General features: G+C 43.2%; 2 protein-coding genes across 2 annotated transcripts in view; one reads left to right on the plus strand and one right to left on the minus strand.

Annotated features, from left to right (window-relative positions):
* On the minus strand, positions 1-17,490 carry LOC110507764 (mitochondrial glutathione transporter SLC25A40). The gene is given in 12 exon segments (XM_036967177.2): positions 1-1,336; positions 1,850-1,930; positions 2,052-2,133; positions 2,365-2,474; positions 3,394-3,567; positions 9,316-9,440; positions 9,959-10,026; positions 14,649-14,755; positions 14,851-14,863; positions 14,865-14,911; positions 17,124-17,237; positions 17,351-17,490. Coding segments are annotated over 11 exon segments (1,038 nt in total). The 5' UTR covers positions 17,233-17,237; positions 17,351-17,490; the 3' UTR covers positions 1-1,214.
* The window catches only part of LOC110507732 (uncharacterized), a 13,856-nt gene continuing 8,412 nt past the window's right edge, over positions 17,479-22,922 (plus strand). The window contains exons 1-3 of the mRNA XM_021587937.3: positions 17,479-18,049; positions 18,393-18,473; positions 18,587-18,759. Coding sequence (XP_021443612.3) covers positions 18,428-18,473; positions 18,587-18,759 — 219 coding nt within the window. The 5' untranslated portion in view covers positions 17,479-18,049; positions 18,393-18,427. The remainder of the gene's footprint in view (positions 18,050-18,392; positions 18,474-18,586; positions 18,760-22,922) is intronic.

Genomic DNA, 22,922 nt, shown 5'->3' on the forward strand with positions numbered 1-22,922 from the left:
TTCAAATGTCAAAATGTGACTTTTATTCTCTATGTATTTCTGTACAAAGTTGGGAAATGTGTCACTACAGGTGATCATTGTAGAATATATTAAACAATAGAAATATATCATTGCTACATGTTTTGAGAACATGCACAGGTTGTCACAGTTCACAGTCCATGTCTGGCTGACTGGGGATTGAATATGGGATTCTGGAACAGGTGCAAGTTAAGAGTTTCAGGTTTAAACTGGCAGTCTGGCACTGAACAGAACATGTATCCTGAAGGACCTTGGGCCTTCTCTTCCAATAGGGTTGAGAATGAGGTGATAGGGTCATGAATTGAGATCGAGAAAGCGGCAGGGAATGAGAGGGTTCTGCGGGACAGAAACTACTAACCAGAAGTTATCCCGCCTCATCCACAGCTTTGACCCTCATCTCTACTGTCCCCGACTCCACTCTGAGGGTGTCGGGATATGCAAAAAACACATTTCCCCATTTCAGACATGGGTATGATACACACGTGTACATGTGTGAAACAGGACAAATATAAGCATCCATCAAATGATTATTATTACTGTCAGACCCCGGATGGCACAGTACACACAACCCCCATACCTCAATAACTAACATAATGGGATAAAACACTTGTCCAATATGACCCCCCCAGTTTCTGGTTACAGATAAGTCTCTAACACCTACAGGCCAGTGTAATTAAATGCACTTCATAACATGATATTTCACCATGGGTGCACAGGAAAAAGATTATGCAAATCATTTTTAAGTAGTTGTGAAAATGATATTTCAAATACAATCTGTGCACTTTTACTATTTTCTCTTGTCACAATTAGTATGGTGATTAAGAGCAGTATACCTTGATTGAGAAATAAGAAAATATGAATAATATTGATTACCTACAAATATTTGTCTTCAATATTGTTTTCATGTCTGCCAGTATTACCTGCTTTGGAACAGAATCAAGTCCTGGCGTTCTTGGGTCCTAAACGCCAACATTGGCTACTTCCAGCTAGTCACATGACAGATCACACTTTACAGTGAGGGGTGTTGGAGTGTCTAAGCAGCTGGGAGGACACAGGCATGCAAAGTTACATCTGAAAATCTCTAAGGACCCTGGGAAAGGTAGAAGTAGCCAATACCTACTGTTGGCGATGGCGGATTGTGTTCTTGGTATTGTCTATGGTGGTGGTTTGTGTGTGTGTGAGAGGCCCTAGTCAGGTCAGGTGGTGCTGGTCAGCAGCCTCTCCTGGTTGTGCTTGCGGAAGAAGGCTTTCCCAAACTCATAACAGCTGATCATAATGGCACAGGCTGGGGCCACCTTGATCACCCTGGGAAGGAAACCTAGAAGAGAAAAGTAGGAGATGGAGTGAAAGGGTGGAGGTGAGAGAGTGAAAGGGGTGGAGGAGAGGGAGTGAAAGGGGTAGAGAGAGGGGTGGAGGAGAGAGAGTGAAAGGGGTAGAGAGGGGGGTGGAGGAGAGGGAGTGAAAGGGGTAGAGAGGGGGGTGGAGGAGAGGGAGTGAAAGGGGTGGAGGAGAGGGAGTGAAAGGGGTAGAGAGGGGTGGAGGAGAGAGAGTGAAAGGGGTAGAAAGAGGGGTGGAGGAGAGGGAGTGAAAGGGGTGGAGGAGAGGGAGTGAAAGGGGTAGAGAGAGGGGTGGAGGAGAGGGAGTGAAAGGGGTAGAGAGAGGGGTGGAGGAGAGGGAGTGACGGAGCGAGAGAGAGGGGTGGAGGAGAGGGAGTAACGGGGAGAGAGAGGGGTGGAGGAGAGGGATAAGGAGAGAAAGTAGGTCACCAGTTAGGAGACTAACCTGAGGTAACTGTGTGTTTTGGGTGAACTATCCCTGTAGCCTGACCTACCTACAAACAGTCCACCCACTCCGTTCTCAGCCACAATCTTGGTCATCACACTGAGAGTGGAGGAGGAGGCCTTGGACGACACTGCAGAGACATGACAACATAGCTGGGTTAGTAGTACAGGATCACTACACATCAACACATCACTAAAGATCATAAGGATGATTCCATGAATCAGGTGATCAGCCTGGAGTTCTATACCCACAATTCATAGCCTGGAGTTCCCCTATCTCCACCTGCCTCCTGGTCTTCACAACGTCGAAGGGAAGAGTTACTATGGAAGCGATCTGGAGGAAGACATAAACAAGGGTTAGAAATTACACTTATATTTGACAATGCTGCCCTCTAGCAGTATTAGATGGAATAACACCATGTCAGCACAGAAGAAGAGTTACAGAGCTAGAATAACATTAGAAAGGTACAACAAACTATATCAGCTATTCAATGTTCAATATATCTAGGTGCTCTACTAGACAGAACAGTTTGAGTTGAGCTGAGAGGACAGCTAGAATACTCACTGATCCAGACACCGCTCCGGATATGAAGGTGATGGCAAACGTTGGCTCTCTGATATTGTTGTGCTTACACAGCCACGCCTTCCCCTTCTCATAGTTATACCAGTACATGGCTGAGGAGGAAACAGACACAACATGGAACTCCTGTTATCAAACACTAAGAGACAGAGAGAAGGAGAGGGAGAGAGAACAGTGGGCTAGAGAGAAGAGAGAGCGAGAGGGAGAAATAGAGAGTGTTGTATACCTGAGATAGTTATATAGTGAAAGACATTGTGTTGTTTCTACCTGAGAGAGATAGAGATATAGTGATAGACATGGTGTTGTGTCTACCTGAGGAAGATATAGTAATAGACATGGTGTTGTGTCTACCTGAGGAAGATATAGTAATAGACATGGTGTTGTGTCTACCTGAGAGAGATATAGTAATAGACATGGTGTTGTGTCTACCTGAGAGAGATATAGTAATAGATATTGTGTTGTGTCTACCTAAGGAAGATATAGTAATAGACATGGTGTTGTGTCTACCTGAGAGAGATATAGTAATAGACATTGTGTTGTGTCTACCTGAGAGAGATATAGTAATAGATATTGTGTTGTGTCTACCTGAGAGAGATATAGTGATAGACATGGTGTTGTGTCTACCTGAGAGAGATATAGTAATAGATATTGTGTTGTGTCTACCTGAGGAAGATATAGTAATAGATATTGTGTTGTGTCTACCTGAGGAAGATATAGTAATAGACATGGTGTTGTGTCTACCTGAGAGAGATATAGTAATAGACATGGTGTTGTGTCTACCTGAGAGAGATATAGTAATAGACATTGTGTTGTGTCTACCTGAGAGAGATATAGTGATAGACATTGTGTTGTGTCTACCTGAGAGAGATATAGTAATAGACATTGTGTTATTTCTACCTGAGAGAGATATAGTGATAGACATTGTGTTGTTTCTACCTTAGAGAGATATAGTGATAGACATTGTGTTGTTTCTACCTGAGAGAGATATAGTGATAGACATTGTGTTGTTTCTACCTGAGAAGGGCACGTCTCTAAGCAGTGTGGGTCCCCAGCCCCTCCAGAGAGACCGCCAGCCCTCGTTGCGTACTGCAGAGTGGATAACCTCACTCAGCTCCCTGTACGAACTTCTCTGGGACTGCATCTTAGTACGGATCAGCTCCAACGGACTGATCACTGTCACAGAGCCCACTGACTCACAGAGAGACAGAGAAAGAGAGAGAGAGCGATAAAACACTTATAAGCACTACACACAGAAAGAGCAGTTAAGCAGAGCAGTTAAACACATACATTTCTTTCTCACATGAAAAGGAGGCCATAATTATATCATGGCGCTGGAGAAGATGGCTGATGTTTTACGTGCTCCTAACCAACTGTTTTTTTGTTCATTTTTTGTAACATATTTTTCTAATTATTTTGTATATAATGTTCCTGCTACCGTCTCTTAAGACCGAAAATAGCTTCTGAACATCAGAAGAGCGATTACTCACCACCAACTGGCAGGGACTTTTTTTCCTTTAACGAGCCCGACAAGCATGACGTGAAGGACATACTGCTTTCCCGGGAACAGGCCCAAATCCCCGTCATTTGCGTGAAGAGAAGACGGAGAAAAAGAGGGCGAAGGTCGGGCTGCTTTCTGAGAATTTGTAGGCCTTCCTTTCTACTAGCTAACGTGCAATCATTGGAAAATAAAATCGACGACCTACGAGGAAGATTAAACTACCAACGGGACATTAACAACGGTAATATCGTATGCTTCACAGAGTCGTGGCTGAATAACGACATTATCAACATTCAGCTGGCTGGTTATATGCTGTATCGGCAGGATAGAACAGCGGTGTCTGGTAAGACAAGGGGTGACGGACTATGCATATTTGTAAACAACAGCTGGCGCAGAATATCTAAGGAAGTCTCGAGGTTTTGCTCGCCTGAGGTAGAGTATCTCATGATAAGCTGTCGACCACACTATCTACCTAGAGAGTTTATCTGTATTTTTCATAGCCGTCGACATACCACCACAGACCAATGTTGGCACTAAGACCGCACTCAATGAGCTGTATTCCGCCATAAGCAAACAGGAAAACGTTCATCCAGAGGCGGTGCTCCTAGTGGCCGGGGACTTTAAATCCGTTTGACCTAATCTACCAGACGAGCTAAACTACTTCCATGCTCGCTTCGAGGCAAACACTGAAACATGCATAAGAGCACCAGCTGTTCCGGGCGACTCCGCAGCCAATGTGAGCAAGACCTTTTAAACAGGTCAACATTCACAAGGCCAGACGGATTACCAGAACATGTACTGTGAGCATGCGCTGACCAACTGGCAAGTGTCTTCACTGACATTTTCAACCTCTCCCTGTCCGAGTCTGTAATACCAACATGCTTTAAGCAGACCAGCATAGTCCCTGTGCCCAAGGACAGTAAGGTAACCTGCCTAAATGACTACCGACTACCGAGCACTCACATCTGTAGCCATGAAGTGCTTTGAAAGGCTGGTCATGGCTCACATCAACACCATCATGCCGGAAACCCATTCCAATTTGCATACCAGCCTTACAGATCCACAGATGATGCAATCTCTATTGCACTCCACACTGCCCTTTCCCACCTGGACAAAAGGAACACCTTTGCGAGAATGCTATTCATTGACTACAGCTCAGCGTTCAACACCATAGTGCCCTCAAAGCTCATCAATAAGCTAAGGACCCTGGGACTAAACACCTCCCTCTGCAACTGGATCCTGGACTTCCTGACGGGCCGCCCCCAGGTGGTAAAGGTAGGTAACAACACATCCGATACGTTGATCTTCAGCACTCAGGGGTGCGTGCTCAGTCCCCTCCTGTACTCCCTGTTCACTCATGACTGCACGGCCAGGCACGATTCCAACACCATCATTACGTTTACCGATGACACAACAGTGGTAGGCCTGATCACCGACATCGACGAGACAGCCTATAGGGAGGAGGTCAGAGACCTGGCCGTGTGGTGCCAGGACAACAACCTCTCCCTCAACATCTCTCTAAGGAGATGATTGTGGACTTCAGGAAAAGGAGGACCGAGCACACCCCATTCTCATCAACGGGGCTGTAGTGGAGCAGGTTGAGAGCTTCAAGCTCCTTGGTGTCCACATCACCAACAAATTAACATGGTCCAAGCACACCAAGACAGTTGTGAAAAGGGCACGACAAAACCTATTTCCCCTCAGGAGACTTGGCATGGGTCCTCAGATCCTCAAAAGGTTTAACAGCTGCACCATCGACTGGTTGCATCACTGCCTTGTATGGCAACTGTTCGGCCTCCGACCGCAAGGCACTACAGAGGGTAGTGTGTACGGCCCAGTACATCACTAGGGCCAAGCTTCCTGCCATCCAGGACCTCTATACCAGGCGGTGTCAGAGGAAGGCCCTAAAAATTGTCAAAGACTCCAGCCACCCTAGTCACAGACTCTTCTCACGGCTACTGCACGGCAAGCTGTACCAGAGCGCCAAGTCTAGGTCCAAGAGGCTTCTAAACAGCTTCTATCCCCAAGCCATAAGACTCTACTCAAATGGCTACCCATTTTAATGAATTTATTTGTAAATTATGGTGGAAAATAAGTATTTGGTCACCTACAAACAAGCAAGATTTCTGGCTCTCACGGACCTGTAACTTCTTCTTTAAGAGGCTCCTCTATCCTCCACTCGTTACCTGTATTAATGGCACCTGTTTGAACTTGTTATCAGTATAAAAGACACCTGTCCACAACCTCAAACAGTCACACTCCAAACTCCACTATGGCCAAGACCAAAGAGCTATCAAAGGACACCAGAAACAAAATTGTAGACCTGCACCAGGCTGGGAAGACTGAATGTGAAATAGGTAAGCAGCTTGGTTTGAAGAAATCAACTGTGGGAGCAATTATTAGGAAATGGAAGACATACAAGACCACTGATAATCTCCCTCGATCTGGGGCTCCACGCAAGATCTCACCCCGTGGGGTCAAAATTATCACAAGAACGGTGAGCAAAAATCCCAGAACCACACGGGGGACCTAGTGAATGACCTGCAGAGAGCTAGGACCAAAGTAACAAAGCCTACCATCAGTAACACACTACGCCGCCAGGGACTCAAATCCTGCAGTGCCAGACGTGTCCCTCTGCTTAAGCCAGTACATGTCCAGGCCTGTCTGAAGTTTGCTAGAGAGCATTTGGATGATCCAGAAGAAGATTGGGAGAATGTCATATGAAACCAAAATATAACTTTTTGGTAAAAACTCAACTCGTGGTGTTTGGAGGACAAAGAATGCTGAGTTGCACCCAAAGAACACCATACCTACTGTGAAGCATGGGGGTGGAAACATCATGCTTTGGGGCTGTTTTTCTGCAAAGGGACCAGGACGACTGATCTGTGTAAAGGAAAGAATGAATGGGGCCATGTATCGTGAGATTTTGAGTGAAAACCTCCTTCCATCAGCAAGGGCATTGAAGATGAAACGTGGCTGGGTCTTTCAGCATGACAATGATCCCAAACACACCGCCCGGGCAACGAAGGAGTGGCTTCGTAAGAAGCATTTCAAGGTCCTGAGTGGCCTAGCCAGTCTCCAGATCTCAACCCCATAGAAAATCTTTGGAGGGAGTTGAAAGTCCGTGTTGCCCAGCAACAGCCCCAAAACATCACTGCTCTAGAGGAGATCTGCATGGAGGAATGGGCCAAAATACCAGCAACAGTGTGTGAAAACCTGGTGAAGACTTACAGAAAACGTTTGACCTCTGTCATTGCCAACAAAGAGTATATAACAAAGTATTGAGATAAACTTTTGTTATTGACCGAATACTTATTTTCCACCATAATTTGCAAATAAATTCATTAAAAATCCTACAATGTGATTTCCTGGATTTTTTCCTGGCTGACTAAATACTTTTTTGCCCCACTGTATATATATATACACAGTGCCTTGCGAAAGTATTCGGCCCCCTTGAACTTTGCGACCTTTTGCCACATTTCAGGCTTCAAACATAAAGATATAAAACTGTATTTTTTTGTGAAGAATCAACAACAAGTGGGACACAATCATGAAGTGGAACGACACTTATTGGATATTTCAAACTTTTTTAACAAATCAAAAACTGAAAAAATGGGAGTGCAAAATTATTCAGCCCCCTTAAGTTAATACTTTGTAGCGCCACCTTTTGCTGCGATTACAGCTGTAAGTCGCTTGGGGTATGTCTCTATCAGTTTTGCACATCGAGAGACTGACATTTTTTCCCATTCCTCCTTGCAAAACAGCTCGAGCTCAGGTAGGTTGGATGGAGAGCATTTGTGAACAGCAGTTTTCAGTTCTTTCCACAGATTCTCGATTGGATTCAGGTCTGGACTTTGACTTGGCCATTCTAACACCTGGATATGTTTATTTTTGAACCATTCCATTGTAGATTTTGCTTTATGTTTTGGATCATTGTCTTGTTGGAAGACAAATCTCCGTCCCAGTCTCAGGTCTTTTGCAGACTCCATCAGGTTTTCTTCCAGAATGGTCCTGTATTTGGCTCCATCCATCTTCCCATCAATTTTAACCATCTTCCCTGTCCCTGCTGAAGAAAAGCAGGCCCAAACCATGATGCTGCCACCACCATGTTTGACAGTGGGGATGGTGTGTTCAGCTGTGTTGCTTTTACGCCAAACATAACGTTTTGCATTGTTGCCAAAAAGTTCAATTTTGGTTTCATCTGACCAGAGCACCTTCTTCCACATGTTTGGTGTGTCTCCCAGGTGGCTTGTGGCAAACTTTAAACGACACTTTTTATGGATATCTTTAAGAAATTGCTTTCTTCTTGCCACTCTTCCATAAAGGCCAGATTTGTGCAATATACGACTGATTGTTGTCCTATGGACAGAGTCTCCCACCTCAGCTGTAGATCTCTGCAGTTCATCCAGAGTGATCATGGGCCTCTTGGCTGCATCTCTGATCAGTCTTCTCCTTGTATGAGCTGAAAGTTTAGAGGGACGGCCAGGTCTTGGTAGATTTGCAGTGGTCTGATACTCCTTCCATTTCAATATTATCGCTTGCACAGTGCTCCTTGGGATGTTTAAAGCTTGGGAAATCTTTTTGTATCCAAATCCGGCTTTAAACTTCTTCACAACAGTATCTCGGACCTGCCTGGTGTGTTCCTTGTTCTTCATGATGCTCTCTGCGCTTTTAACGGACCTCTGAGACTATCACAGTGCAGGTGCATTTATACGGAGACTTGATTACACACAGGTGGATTGTATTTATCATCATTAGTCATTTAGGTCAACATTGGATCATTCATAGATCCTCACTGAACTTCTGGAGAGAGTTTGCTGCACTGAAAGTAAAGGGGCTGAATAATTTTGCACGCCCAATTTTTCAGTTTTTGATTTGTTAAAAGAGTTTGAAATATCCAATAAATGTCGTTCCACTTCATGATTGTGTCCCACTTGTTGTTGATTCTTCACAAAAAAATACAGTTTTATATCTTTATGTTTGAAGCCTGAAATGTGGCAAAAGGTCGCAAAGTTCAAGGGGGCCGAATACTTATATATATCATTTTTTATTTTATTAAAGTACTTAGTAAGAAGAAGAATATGGCAACTACTGTCTAATAATAACAACATTTAAATAATTATAATGATAATGAAATTTAATTACATTAACAGCATAAAAAGTTGTTGCACAACTCCTAATAGGCTTATAACTGATAAAAACTACTGCTACAACTACAACTAAGTACCTATAATATAGAGTATACATCTAATTCGCTAAGTAAGGTCTTGGTTGTGTTTTGATAGATGACATCACCATAGTCTAGGATAGGAAGCAGCAGTTGGGTTACTAAGGTCTTTCTAGTGGATAGACAAAACCATGTTAAATCACTCTATCACTGTTTATCGCTCTCCAGTATACATCACCACAGTGACCTGTAAGGTCAGAGGTCAGCTCACCTCTGGCGAGGGCGCCTGCTAGTAAAGGCGCCTCCTCAGCGTGTGACCCCATCCTGACCCTCAGGGCAGCACGCAGTTGGTCGTAACACGTGAAGTAGATCACTGTCGCCGGGACCGCCATGATACTGCAAGAAGCATTAACAGAGATGCAAATCTAATGTTTCCTCAAGAACCCTGACTCATTCAAATCAGGCATTACAAACAAGAAACCAACATCAACAGATGAAATATCCATAAACAACAAATAAAATGAATCAGCTTTTACCATATCAGACACAAATCAGATGGGTACAAGCAAGAGGTACAAATAAAATGTTCCCAAATTAATCAACAGCCCATGACTCAGCCGTTACCACACCGCTCAGACACAAATCCATGACTGAGAGATTTAAAATAAAACATTAACAAATCAAATATCGATAAACTCTGAGTCTACAAAATCAGTGTCCATCCGTACTGCTCGATACAAATGAGCAGAACAATGGGAAACAATCGTAAACAACCGAATTATCAATAGACTATGAGTTTGCTGAATCACAGCGGGCCAGCCACTCAAGACACAGCTGACCATAAATCAGTGCTGAAGGCAAGTAAGCAGTGTGAATTAGTAATGAGGCAGAGTAACGGCAGACTTCAGACTCACAGGGTTGGAGGGAGGCCGCTCCATAACGACTTGATACCTTCCCTGCGGCCTATCTTAATAAAGGCATCCTGCAGAGAGAGGGTCAAAGAACCAGAGAAATAACTAATGCATGATACTGATGTACATGTACATTATAAATGCTTAAGGGTTGTACCGAATGTGGATCTCCCGTTCGTCTACCGTTCATTCAGCACACTGTTGATGTCTGACTGCCGACACTTTTGTGCAATTCTACATGTAAAATCGGTTCACACTCGGTTCGCAAACCGAGTGTTCACACTCCTGAACTGGTCAGGAGAAATTTTGGACCATTCCTCTTCACAAAACTGTTTCAGTTCAGCAATATTTTTGGATGTCTGGTCTGAACCGCTCTCTTGAGGTCATGCCACAGCATCTAAATTGGGTTGAGGTCAGGACTCTGACTGGGCCACTTCAGAAGGTGTATTTTCTTCTGTTGAAGCCATTCTGTTGTTGATTTACTTCTGTCTTTTGGGTCATTGTCCTGTTGCATCACCCAACTTCTGTTGAGCTTCAATTGGCAGACAGATAGCCTTACATTCTTCAGCAAAAAGTCATGATAAACTTGGGAATTCATTTTTCCGTCGACGATAGCAAGCTGTCCAGGCCCTGAGGCAGCAAAGCAGCTCCAAACCATGATGCTCCCTTAACCATACTTAACAGATGAGGTTTTGATGTTGGCGTGCTGTGCCTTTTTTTCTCCACACAGTGTTGTGTGTTCCTTCCAAACAACTCAACTTTAGTTTCATCTGTCCACAGAATATTATGCCAGGAGCTCTGTGGAACATCTAGATGCTCTTTTGCAAACTTCAGATGTGGAGCAATGGGTTTTTTGGACAGCAGTGGCTTCTTCCGCGGTGTCCTCCCATGAACACCATTATTGTTTAGTGTTTTACGTATCGTAGACTCGTCAACAGAGATGTTAGCATGTTCCAGACATTTCTGTAAGTCTTTAGCTGACACTCTAGGATTCTTCTTAACCTCATTGAGAATTCTGCGTTGTGCTCTTGCAGTCATCTTTGCATGACGGCCACTCCTAGAGAGAGTAGCAACAGTGCTGAACTTTCTACATTTATAGACGATTTGTCTTACCGTGGACTGATGAACATCAAGGCTTTTAGAGATACTTTTGTAGCCCTTTCCAGCAAGTCAACAACTCTTATTCTTGGGTCTTCTGAGATCTCTTTTGTTCGAGGCATGTTTCACATCAGGCAATGCTTCTTGTGAATAGCAAACTCAAATTTTTGGAGTGTTTTTTATTGGGCAAGGCAGCTCTAACCAACATTTCCAAACTTGTCTCAATGATTGTACTCCTGGTTAGCTGACTCCTGACTCCAATTAGCTTTTGGAGAAGTCATTAGCCTAGGGGTTCACATACTTTTTCCAACCTACACTGTGAATGTTTAAATTATGTATTTAATATAGACAAGAAACATACAATCATTTGTGTGTTATTAGTTTAAGAAGAGTGTGTTTGTCTGTTGTTTGTCTGTTGTTATGATCATTCTTAAGGGTTCACATACTTTTTCTTGCCACTGTACATCTTTATAATGCTTGTGGTTAGCATTCAATGGGTCCATCACTTGAGGCTGGTTCCAAGTCCCACGGGTTGTGGCGGTCATGAAATTTTGTCAGCCGGTGATTGTCAAGCAAATAACAGCCGGTCTAACGGTAACTGACAGTTAATTAACATAAACACATCTCCTGGCTTCCATACAGCCTACAAGCTACTGATGCAGACCTTTGGAACATCGACATTTTAAAAAGTCTAATACATCCATGTAATATAACCTACACCATCAAAATAAATCCATGATTTATTTTAGAAGGGTCTAAAGAAATATGATATGAAGAAAATGTAGTCTATTTCAGAAGAACAGATTACTCTGAGTTGTCCTTATGTTAGGTCCTGATCTGGCTATGCCATATGGCTGTGGGATACACTAGTTCATTTAGCAGACAAGATTTGCTTAGAATTCCGTGGCATTACTTTATATTACCATTGAACATAGCTTAATAAAATAGAAAGGATATTTTCTCCACATGATTTGAGGGAGTGAACACATGCTGCTATTCTGTGTTAAGCGGTTAACAAAGAAACAGGTAATCCAATTTGCTTAATTTAGAGTTATTTATGTAACTTTAGTTGTGATTCAAACATTGCTTTTTTAAATTTTAAAATTGTATTTTTATTTTTTACCCCCTTTTTCGTGGTATCCAATTGTTAGTAGTTACCGTCTTGTCTCATCGCTACAATTCCCATACGGGCTCGGGAGAGACGAAGGTCGAGAGTCTTGCGTCCTCCGAAACACAACACAACCAAGCTGCACTGCTTCTTAACACAGCGTGCATCCAACCCGGAAGGCAGCCGCACCAATGTGTCGGAGGAAACACTGTGCACGATGAGACAAGGATATCCCTACTGGCCAAAACCTCCCTAACCCGGACGACGCTAGGCCAATTGTGCGTTGCCCCATGGACCTCCCGGTCGCGGCCGGCTGCGACAGAGCCTGGGCTCGAACCCAGAGTCTCTGGTGGCACAGCTAGCACTGCATCGGTCTCCCGGGTGGCGCAGTGGTCTATGTTTTGCTTTTTAATACATTCTAAGGCTGCAAGAAGTAACTAATGATGATTAGAAAAAAGTAGCATGAAAGACATGAGCTTTGCTTTGTTTGTTGAAGAGTGTACAGTGCAGGCTGTATACACTTAATCAGTCTCTCAATCACAATTCGACAAGCACTTGATAATGCATCCCCTTTGTGTGGCAGTAATGCCCCCTAAAAAAAATCCATGCCTTTTGCGGCTAGTGGCCGTTGTGCCCTTGGGCTGAATATAATCATTATAATTCCCTTCTCCTGGCTGTGTGCTTCGAAGCACCTCTCACTCACAACCACTAGCATACAAAAACACGTTTTTAAATGATGAGGCTGATGCAACAGATCAAAACATTTAGCTTAACATTTTAATAAACTATTAGGCTATTTCTTCACATTATATGCACAGCAATGTGCACACGGCAGTAGGCTAGAAGCGCAACTGTTCCATTAGTGGGAAAACACCATTCTCAAAAGTGACGGGCAAATGCAATTATGCATGTAATGATTTTATTATAAAGGTGCCTTTTTATGGTGAAAATTATCTTCCCCAAACTTGAAACTACTGCATGTGTATGCCAGTTAGGCTCTACACCCATTGTAACGTGGATTAATGTGCTTAATTTTAAGAAGTTATTTGGCCACTTTAGTTGTGATACAAACTTTATCAAAACATATAGGCCTATGGGCTAGGCTACATGAGGTGTGATACTGACCTTATTAAAACATATAGGCCTATGGGCTAGGCTACATGAGGTGTGATACTGACCTTATCAAAACATATAGGCCTATGGGCTAGGCTACATGAGGTGTGATACTGACCTTATTAAAACATATAGGCCTATGGGCTAGGCTACATGAGGTGTGATACTGACCTTATTAAAACATATAGGCCTATGGGCTAGGCTACATGAGGTGTGATACTGACCTTATTAAAACATATAGGCCTATGGGCTAGGCTACATGAGGTGTGATACTGACCTTATTAAAACATATAGGCCTATGGGCTAGGCTACATGAGGTGTGATACTGACCTTATTAAAACATATAGGCCTATGGGCTAGGCTACATGAGGTGTGATACTGACCTTATTAAAACATATAGGCCTATGGGCTAGGCTACATGAGGTGTGATACTGACCTTATTAAAACATATAGGCCTATGGGCTAGGCTACATGAGGTGTGTGACTATGATTTGAAAAAGTCACAAAAAAAAGGCATGTGCTGTTTGTTGCCTTACGCTGGGCATCCTTCACAAGTGATATGCTAATATTGTCACCCATCAGACTATTCTTGATTTAATCTTGTCTTTACATTAACGAAATAATATATGTGTGAAATTTGTTTTGATTTAGAATGGACAATTATCATGCACCTGTTTCGAAACTAGGGGGGAAAAAAGACATCATGCACTTAAATTGCAAATGGAGGACGCTTTTCCCATGGTTCATTATCATGCCAGCCAGGTAGGCTGTACTCCTGTTGTAAAGATAATGTGCTTAATATTAGGAAAGTTGAGAAATAAATATAGTAGGCCTAGTCAATAGAAATCTGATGGGATCCTTATCTTTTTAAAAGAGGCCATCACTCTGTTTTCTCACGTGATTGCATAGCCTATAGAAAGGTTGCACAACATTAGCTCATGGACTCTCATGAAGTGTTTGATTAGATCTTCTTTTACATCTGCATTGATGTCAGAGTGATTAGAGGGACAATAGAGTACTGAGTACCAGACAGTTAGCAAATTTGGTAGGCTACTAATGACCATCAGCAGCATCAGAGCTTGGAGAAGCCTAATTACTGTGGCTAAATGGTCATGTGGAATTTGACTGCCATCATGACTCATGACCGCCCGTGTGGCAGTAATACGGTCACCGTAACAGCCCTAGTCCCATCCCGCCCATAGCCTCTGACCCTTGGCCACTTGTGCAAATCTGTAAGGAATGAGCAATATCTCAATGTTACCCTCTGATAGGCTAGACAGAATTTTCATCACATTGTACACGATACACACCAACCCAATCCTTGCACATCAAGATGGGGGTTGAGAGTTGGGTAGAGGTGTTAGAGATGTTTACCAGAGTGCCGTTGAAGTGGCCGGGGGCCTTGTACCAGGCCTTGGAGTTGCCGTTCGTACACACACAGGTATGGTCCATCAGGCCATTGCAGTACACAAAGCATTTCCCTGGAAAACAATGAAGACATACATAATGGATTGAACACTGTGGTTTAGAGAGAGGACAGAGGAATGGTAGGTTACATTGATTATTGTCTTATTACCTTTGGGAAAAGGGACTTTTCTGAGCCTGGAGTCTTATCTTGACAACATCCAGAGGTGTGACTGAAAAAAAGACAGTTGTTCAACCAGTGTAAATATAATAGTTCTACAATCACATTCATATATATATATATATATACTGCTCAAAAAAATAAAGGGAACACTTAAACAACACAATGTAACTCCAAGTCAATCACACTTCTGTGAAATCAAACTGTCCACTTAGGAAGCAACACTGATTGACAATACATTTCACATGCTGTTGTGCAAATGGAATAGACAACAGGTGGAAATTATAGGCAATTAACAAGACACCCCCAATAAAGGAGTGGTTCTGCAGGTGATAACCACAGACCACTTCTGTTAAGGGAATTTTTATCAATGATGACAAATTATGTATACATGTCAATCAGGACTGACTAACCCGAATACTATTATGTTACTATACATGTACTAATCAGAATACTAAATGTTACTGTATATGTATGAATTTTCTTATCTGATCCCAGTACTGAAGTGAATGTGGTCAAGAGTTTAGTAACAATGACGGTCTGTTCCTTTGTACAAATGAATGAACTATCTCCAGACTGTGGAATGGTTATCTACACTGACTGACCTTGGCTCTAGGCGAGGAGGGAAGGCTTGAGAACTATAGGGCCTTTCTACCAGTGTCAAGAAGAGATGGAACATTTAGAAAACGCTGATGTCATTTTCAGTTTATAACCTGTGGTAAAATGTGTATGAACTCAGTACTCTCTTGAATTAAAGGCTGTTACTTGACTTTTAAGACTGGGGCTCTGTCCATTCTTATAAAATAAGGGGTCTTACAAATCCTTATGAATTGACAGTGTTTAATTTTGATTGGGAATTAAAACAGAGGAATTAAATTCCTTCAACAACTTCTCAGTTCCTATGCTTCCTGGCTGATGTTTTGGTCACTTTTGAATACTGGCGGTGCTTTCACTCTAGTGGTAGCATGAGACGGAGTCTACAACCCACACAAGTGGCTCAGGTAGTACAGCTCATCCAGGATGGCACATCAATGCGAGCTGTGACAAAAAGGTTTGCTGTGTCTGTCAGCGTAGTGTCCAGAGCATGGAAGCGCTACCAGGAGACAGGCCAGCACATCAGGAGACGTGGAGGAGGCCATAGGAGGGCAACAACCCAGCAGCAGGACCGCTACCTCCGCCTTTGTGCAAGGAGGAGCAGTAGAAGCACTGCCAGAGCCCTGCAAAATGACCTCCAGCAGGTCACAAATGTGCACGTGTCTGCTCAAACGGTCAGAAACGGACTCCATGAGGGTGGTATGAGGGCCCGACGTCCACAGGTGGGGGTTGAGCTTACAGCCCAACACCGTGCAGGACGTTTGGCATTTGCCAGAGAACACCAAGATTGGCCAATTCGCCACTGGCGCCCTGTGCTCTTCACAGATGAAAGCAGGTTCACACTGAGCACGTGACAGACGTGACAGTCTGGAGATGCCGTGGAGAACGTTCTGCTGCCTGCAACATCCTCCAGCATGACCGGTTTGGCGGTGGGTCAGTCATGGTGTGGGGTGGCATTTCTTTGGGGGGCAGCACAGCCCTCCATGTGCTCGCCAGAGGTAGCCTGACTGCCATTAGGTACCGAGATGAGATCCTCAGACCCCTTGTGAGACCATATGCTGGTGCGTTTGGCCCTGGGTTCCTCCTAATGCAAGACAATGCTAGACCTCATGTTGCTGGAGTGTGTCAACAGTTCCTGCAAAAGGAAGGCATTGATGCTATGGACTGGCCCGCCCGTTCCCCAGACCTGAATCCAATTGAGCACATCTGGGACATCATGTCTCGCTCCATCCACCAACGCCACGTTGCACCACAGACTGTCCAGGAGTTGGCGGATGCATTAGTCCAGGTCTGGGAGGAGATCCCTCAGGAGACCATCCGCCACCTCATCAGGAGCATGCCCAGGCGTTGTAGGGAGGTCATACAGGCACGTGGAGGCCACTACTGAGCCTCATTTTGACTTGTTTTAAGGACATTACATCAAAGTTGGATCAGCCTGTAGTGTGGTTTTCCACTTTAATTTTGAGTGTGACTCCAAATCCAGACCTCCATGGGTTGATAAATTTGATTTCCATTGATAATTTTTGTGTGATTTTGTTGTCAGCACATTCAACTATGTAAAGAAAAAAGTATTTAATAAGATCTAGGATGTGTTATTTTAGTGTTCCCTTTATTTTTTTGAGTAGTGTAAATCACTGTATGTGTGTGTAGGGGAGGGTTCCAATGCTCACCAAACAATGACGTCAGGAGAGCCCCTGAGCAGGAAACCAACATCTGTTGAAATGGAGTAATGCCATTGGTGTCGACGGGCACAGGATTTTTACCAGAATTACCACTCATCTTGCCTAAGAAATATATTCAAAACAACATTTGATTCAGTTGTTGTTATGAACATTTAATTGACCAATACATTCTTGTTGAATTCTGGCCTGTGACAATTTGTAATCATTATGTTTACCTTAGAGAAGCTTTTTGCTAGCTATATTGCAGGAACTAGAAGCTAGCTAACTTATTTAGCTAGCAACTCTTCCACAGTGGACAAGTAGTATTGCTCTTTGTCAGCGACGGAATCCAAAGCAAACCCATTTGTGATGTCCCGGTATTCTTATAGCTTGTATCTACGTACATGTGCTTCATGGGCAATTCCACAATACATGGCTTCATTCAACTAGATAAAGTGAAATAAGAATAGCTAGTTTACCCAACATGATATTTGTAAAAAATATTTTGACTTTCAGCAGAGCACATTCTTGGCACAAGGAGATCCAGCGCATGGTTACAGCTACACTAGCGAACTAAATACCTATACATATGACAAATTCCAATTTCTCAATAAATTATTCGTTAAGGATAAAGTCATCCGTTACTTGCTTGATCAATTTTTACTTTTAAAAAAGCCAGAAAAAATATGTGGAAACATCGCATTCGAAAGCAATGATAACTTTCAGCAACAACACCCCCTTTTTGGAATGATGGGATTTTTCGAAGCGGGAAAGGACATAGAACATCTATGGCACAACAAAATATTATGGCAACAAAGTAATCTTAGCGGAACCAAAACAATTTAAAGATACTATTGAAATTTCGTGAAAATCGGTTGTAACAAATGTCAATTTACGGAAATATATTGTTTTACAAGACCACAGGCTCTCACGAGGTATATATTAACTTTTAGCCAGTGAGTTAGCAAGCTAACGTTACTTAGTAGCTAGTTAGCTGGCAGATTCCACTTCCTGTAGTTTAAAAAACAGGCTATAAAAACAAAGTTTAAATTGCAGTGGTATGGTTTTGTTGCTAGCTAGGGTCTGTTCGTTTTCTTTGAAGTCATATTTTTCATTTTTAACTTCTCTAACTATGTCTATTTACATTACTCATTAAACTTATTTTTGTTTTATTTTTAAAGCTAACGATTTTATGCAGTTTAGCTAGATAACGTTACAACGGTCAACGTTAGCATCCATTAACTCAGTTTGTAAACATGTCTATTTCTTACAACACAGGAGAATACAATGATATTCTATTCTCCTCTTAAATTATGAAATCTAGACGCACCCAAAAGTCTACAAAACCCCGTTTACAAGGTAAGGGATATTTTTAAACATGTAACTAGCGAACGTTATTACTACGTTGTTGATGAGCCTTATCTGCAAGAAAGTTCCGTCAAAAATTGAAACTAACTTTGCTACTTTTTCAGACCCCAAACTCGCTGATAAGGGGCACAAGTCAGCCTCGAAAAGCCATGCCAAACCACCATGTGAATCGTATCCTGCCCCAAAAAAGCCTTTCACTGGGAAACTATTCTACTTAGATTTGCCATCAAACAGAAGAGCAGAGACATTAGAGAATGATATCAAAAGGTTTGGAGGGGTAAGTGAATATTTGTTTACATCTGTTAGCATTTGACATCATGACAGACTGTAAAGTATTATAGCACATTGAATGTGGATGATAGTTACAGTGCCTTGCGAAAGTATTCGGCCCCCTTGAACTTTGCGACCTTTTGCCACATTTCAGGCTTCAAACATAAAGATATAAAACTGTATTTTTTTTGTGAAGAATCAACAAAAAGTGGGACACAATCATGAAGTGGAACGACATTTATTGGATATTTCAAACTTTTTTAACAAATCAAAAACTGAAAAATTGGGCGTGCAAAATTATTCAGCCCCTTTACTTTCAGTGCAGCAAACTCTCCAGAAGTTCAGTGAGGATCTCCGAATGATCCAATGTTGACCTAAATGACTAATGATGATAAATACAATCCACCTGTGTGTAATCAAGTCTCCGTATAAATGCACCTGCACTGTGATAGTCTCAGAGGTCTGTTAAAAGCGCAGAGAGCATCATGAAGAACAAGGAACACACCAGGCAGGTCCGAGATACTGAAGTTTAAAGCCGGATTTGGATACAAAAATATTTCCCAAGCTTTAAACATCACAAGGAGCACTGTGCAAGCGATAATATTGAAATGGAAGGAGTTTCAGACCACTGCAAATCTACCAAGACCTGGCCGTCCCTCTAAACTTTCAGCTCATACAAGGAGAAGACTGATCAGAGATGCAGCCAAGAGGCCCATGATCCCTCTGGATGAACTGCAGAGATCTACAGCTGAGGTGGGAGACTCTGTCCATAGGACAACAATCAGTCGTATATTGCACAAATCTGGCCTTTATGGAAGAGTGGCAAGAAGAAAGCCATTTCTTAAAGATATCCATAAAAAGTGTTGTTTAAAGTTTGCCACAAGCCACCTGGGAGACACACCAAACATGTGGAAGAAGGTGCTCTGGTCAGATGAAACCAAAATTGAACTTATTTTTGGGCAACAATGCAAAACGTTATGTTTGGCGTAAAAGCAACACAGCTGAACACACCATCCCCACTGTCAAACATGGTGGTGGCAGCATCATGGTTTGGGCCTGCTTTTCTTCAGCAGGGACAGAGAAGATGGTTAAAATTGATGGGAAGATGGATGGCGCCAAATACAGGACCATTCTGGAAAACCTGATGGAGTCTGCAAAAGACCTGAGACTGGGACGGAGATTTGTCTTCCAACAAGACAATGATCCAAAACATAAAGCAAAATCTACAATGGAATGGTTCAAAAATAAACATATCCAGGTGTTAGAATGGCCAAGTCAAAGTCCAGACCTGAATCCAATCGAGAATCTGTGGAAAGAACTGAAAACTGCTGTTCACAAATGCTCTCCATCCAACCTCACTGAGCTCGAGCTGTTTTGCAAGGAGGAATGGGAAAAAATGTCAGTCTCTCGATGTGCAAAACTGATAGAGATATACCCCAAGCGACTTACAGTTGTAATCGCAGCAAAAGGTGGCGCTACAAAGTATTAACTTAAGGGGCTGAATAATTTTGCACGCCCAATTTTTCAGTTTTTGATTTGTTAAAAAAGTTTGAAATATCCAATAAATGTCGTTCCACTTCATGATTGTGTCCCACTTGTTGTTGATTCTTCACAAAAAAATACAGTTTTATATCTTTATGTTTGAAGCCTGAAATGTGGCAAAAGGTCGCAAAGTTCAAGGGGGCCGAATACTTTCGCAAGGCACTGTATCAGCTTGCCTGCCTTTAACAAAAGGGGATAATCATTCCTGAGCCAGCGAAATAGGACATTTAAATTGACAGGTTGTGTGAATTGTTAATAAGGTGTTTTGTTGACATTCTGATGATCATGGACCATTTTGAAGTGAAATGACAACTTGCTGGCTTTCACACCAATGTGGCTACTGTCTACTTACTGTGGAGGAGGGGTGGCTTTCAGTCTTTTGGAACATAACTCTTCTAGTGATGGCTTCTGTCTTGTTACCGGAGTTGTTATCTCTCTGGTTGACTCACTTTGATACAATATACATGCAGTAAGTTATTGTCCATTTACATAGAAATTCATTTTGCGAAGTCAGCAGACAAACACTACACTATAGTACATGTAGTACGGAAAACATTGGAAAGTTAGTACTCAAGTCACACATCTTTAAAGTCTGTGGCTTAACTGTCCGACCATGTATTGGGCCTGCATCTGTCCTATGTCCCACTGTTCAGCAACCTGGTAGCTGACGCAATCAAGCACAACCTGCTCCTATTCTTGCTGAACAGTGTGACCTAATCTCCTTCTGGAGTGCAGCAGCTCAAAACTTTGTGCAAGATTGTGCGTGTGGGGTCCTCATAGAGACCCTGAAAGCCCTTGCACTGCTGCCCGCTGTCATTTCTCTCTTTTCACCACCATTTTAAATACAGTATTTGATTAATATTCTGGCTCAGGATGGACCTTGTGTGTTCTCCTCCAAATCAAATCAAAGTTTATTTGTCACGTGCGCCGAATACAACAGGTGTATGTAGACCTTACAGTGAAATGCTTACTTACAGGCTCTAACCAATAGTGCAAAAAAGGTGTTAGGTGAACAATAGGTAAGTAAAGAAATAAAACAACAGTAAAAATACTATATACAGGCTATATACAGTAGCTAGGCTATAAAAGTAGCGAGGCTACATACAGACACTGGTTAGTCAGGCTGATTGAGGTAGTATGTACATGTAGATATGGTTAAAGTGACTATGCATATATGATGGACAGAGAGTAGCACTAGCGTAAAAGAGGGGGTGGTGGGTGGCGGGACACAATGCAGATAGCCCGGTTAGCCAATGTGTGGGAGCACTGGTTGGTCGGCCCAATTGAGGTAGTATGTACATGAATGTATAGTTAAAGTGACTATGCATATATGATAAACAGAGAATAGCAGCAGCTTAAAAAGAGGGGTTGGCAGGGGCACAAAATGCAAATAGTCCGGGTAACCATTTGATTAGCTGTTCAGGAGTCTTATGGCTTGGGGGTAAAAACTGTTGAGAAGCCTTTTTGTCCTGGACTTGGCACTCCGGTACCGCTTGCCATGCGGTAGTAGAGAGAACAGTCTATGACTTGGGTGGCTGGCGTCTTAGGGCCTTCCTCTGACACCGGTGTAGAGTTCCTGGATGGCAGGCAGCTTAGCCCCAGTGATGCACTGGGCCGTACGCACTACAGTCTGTAGTGCCTTGCGGTCAGAGGCCGAGCAATTGCCGTACCAGGCAGTGATGCAACCAATCAGGATGTTCTCGGTGTTGCAGCTGTAGAACCTTTTGACGATCTGAGGACCCATACCAAATATTTTCAGTCTCCTGAGGGGGAAAAGGTTTTGTCGTGCCCTCTTCACGACTGTCTTGGTGTGTTTTGAGCATTCTAGTTTGTTGTTGATATGGACACCAAGGAACTTGAAGCTCTCAACCTGCTCCACTACAGCCCCGTCAATGAGAATGGGGGCGTGCTCGGTTCTTCTTTACCTGTAGTCCACAATCATCTCCTTAGTCTTGGTTACGTTGAGAGTTAGGTTGTTATTCTGGCACCACCCGGTCAGGTCTCTGACCTCCTCCCTGTAGGCTGTCTCGTCGTTGTCGGTGATCAGGCCTACCACTGTTGTGTCGTGCAAACTTAATGATGGCGTTGGAGTCGTGCCTGGCCATGCAGTCGTGGGTGAACAGGGAGTACAGGAGGGGACTGAGCATGCACCTCTGTGGAGCTCCAGTGTTGAGGATCAGCGTGGCAGATGTGTTGCTACCTACCCTCGCCACCTGGGGCGGCCCGTCAGGAAGTCCAGGATCCAGTTGCAGAGGGAGGTGTTTAGTCCCAGGATCCTTAGCTTAGTGATGAGTGAACGCTGAGCTGTAGTCAATGAGCAGTATTCTCACATAAGTGTTCCTTTTGTCCAGGTGGGAAAGGGCAGTAGTCATTTAGTCATTTAGGCAGGTTGCCTTTGTGTTCTTGGGCACAGGGACTATGGTGGTCTGCTTGAAACATGTTTGTATTACAGACTCGTTCAGGGACATTGAAAATGTCAGTGAAGACACTCGCCAGTTGGTCAGCACATGCCCGGAGCACACGTCCTGGTAATCTGTCTGGCCCCGCAGCCTTGTGTATGTTGACTTGTTTAAAGGTCTTACTCACGTCGGCTACAGAGAGCGGGATCACAGTCGTCCGGAACAGCTG

This window comes from Oncorhynchus mykiss, chromosome 3 (assembly GCF_057628025.1).
Source record: "Oncorhynchus mykiss isolate SJ-2025 chromosome 3, ASM5762802v1, whole genome shotgun sequence".
Classification (NCBI taxonomy): domain Eukaryota; kingdom Metazoa; phylum Chordata; class Actinopteri; order Salmoniformes; family Salmonidae; genus Oncorhynchus; species Oncorhynchus mykiss.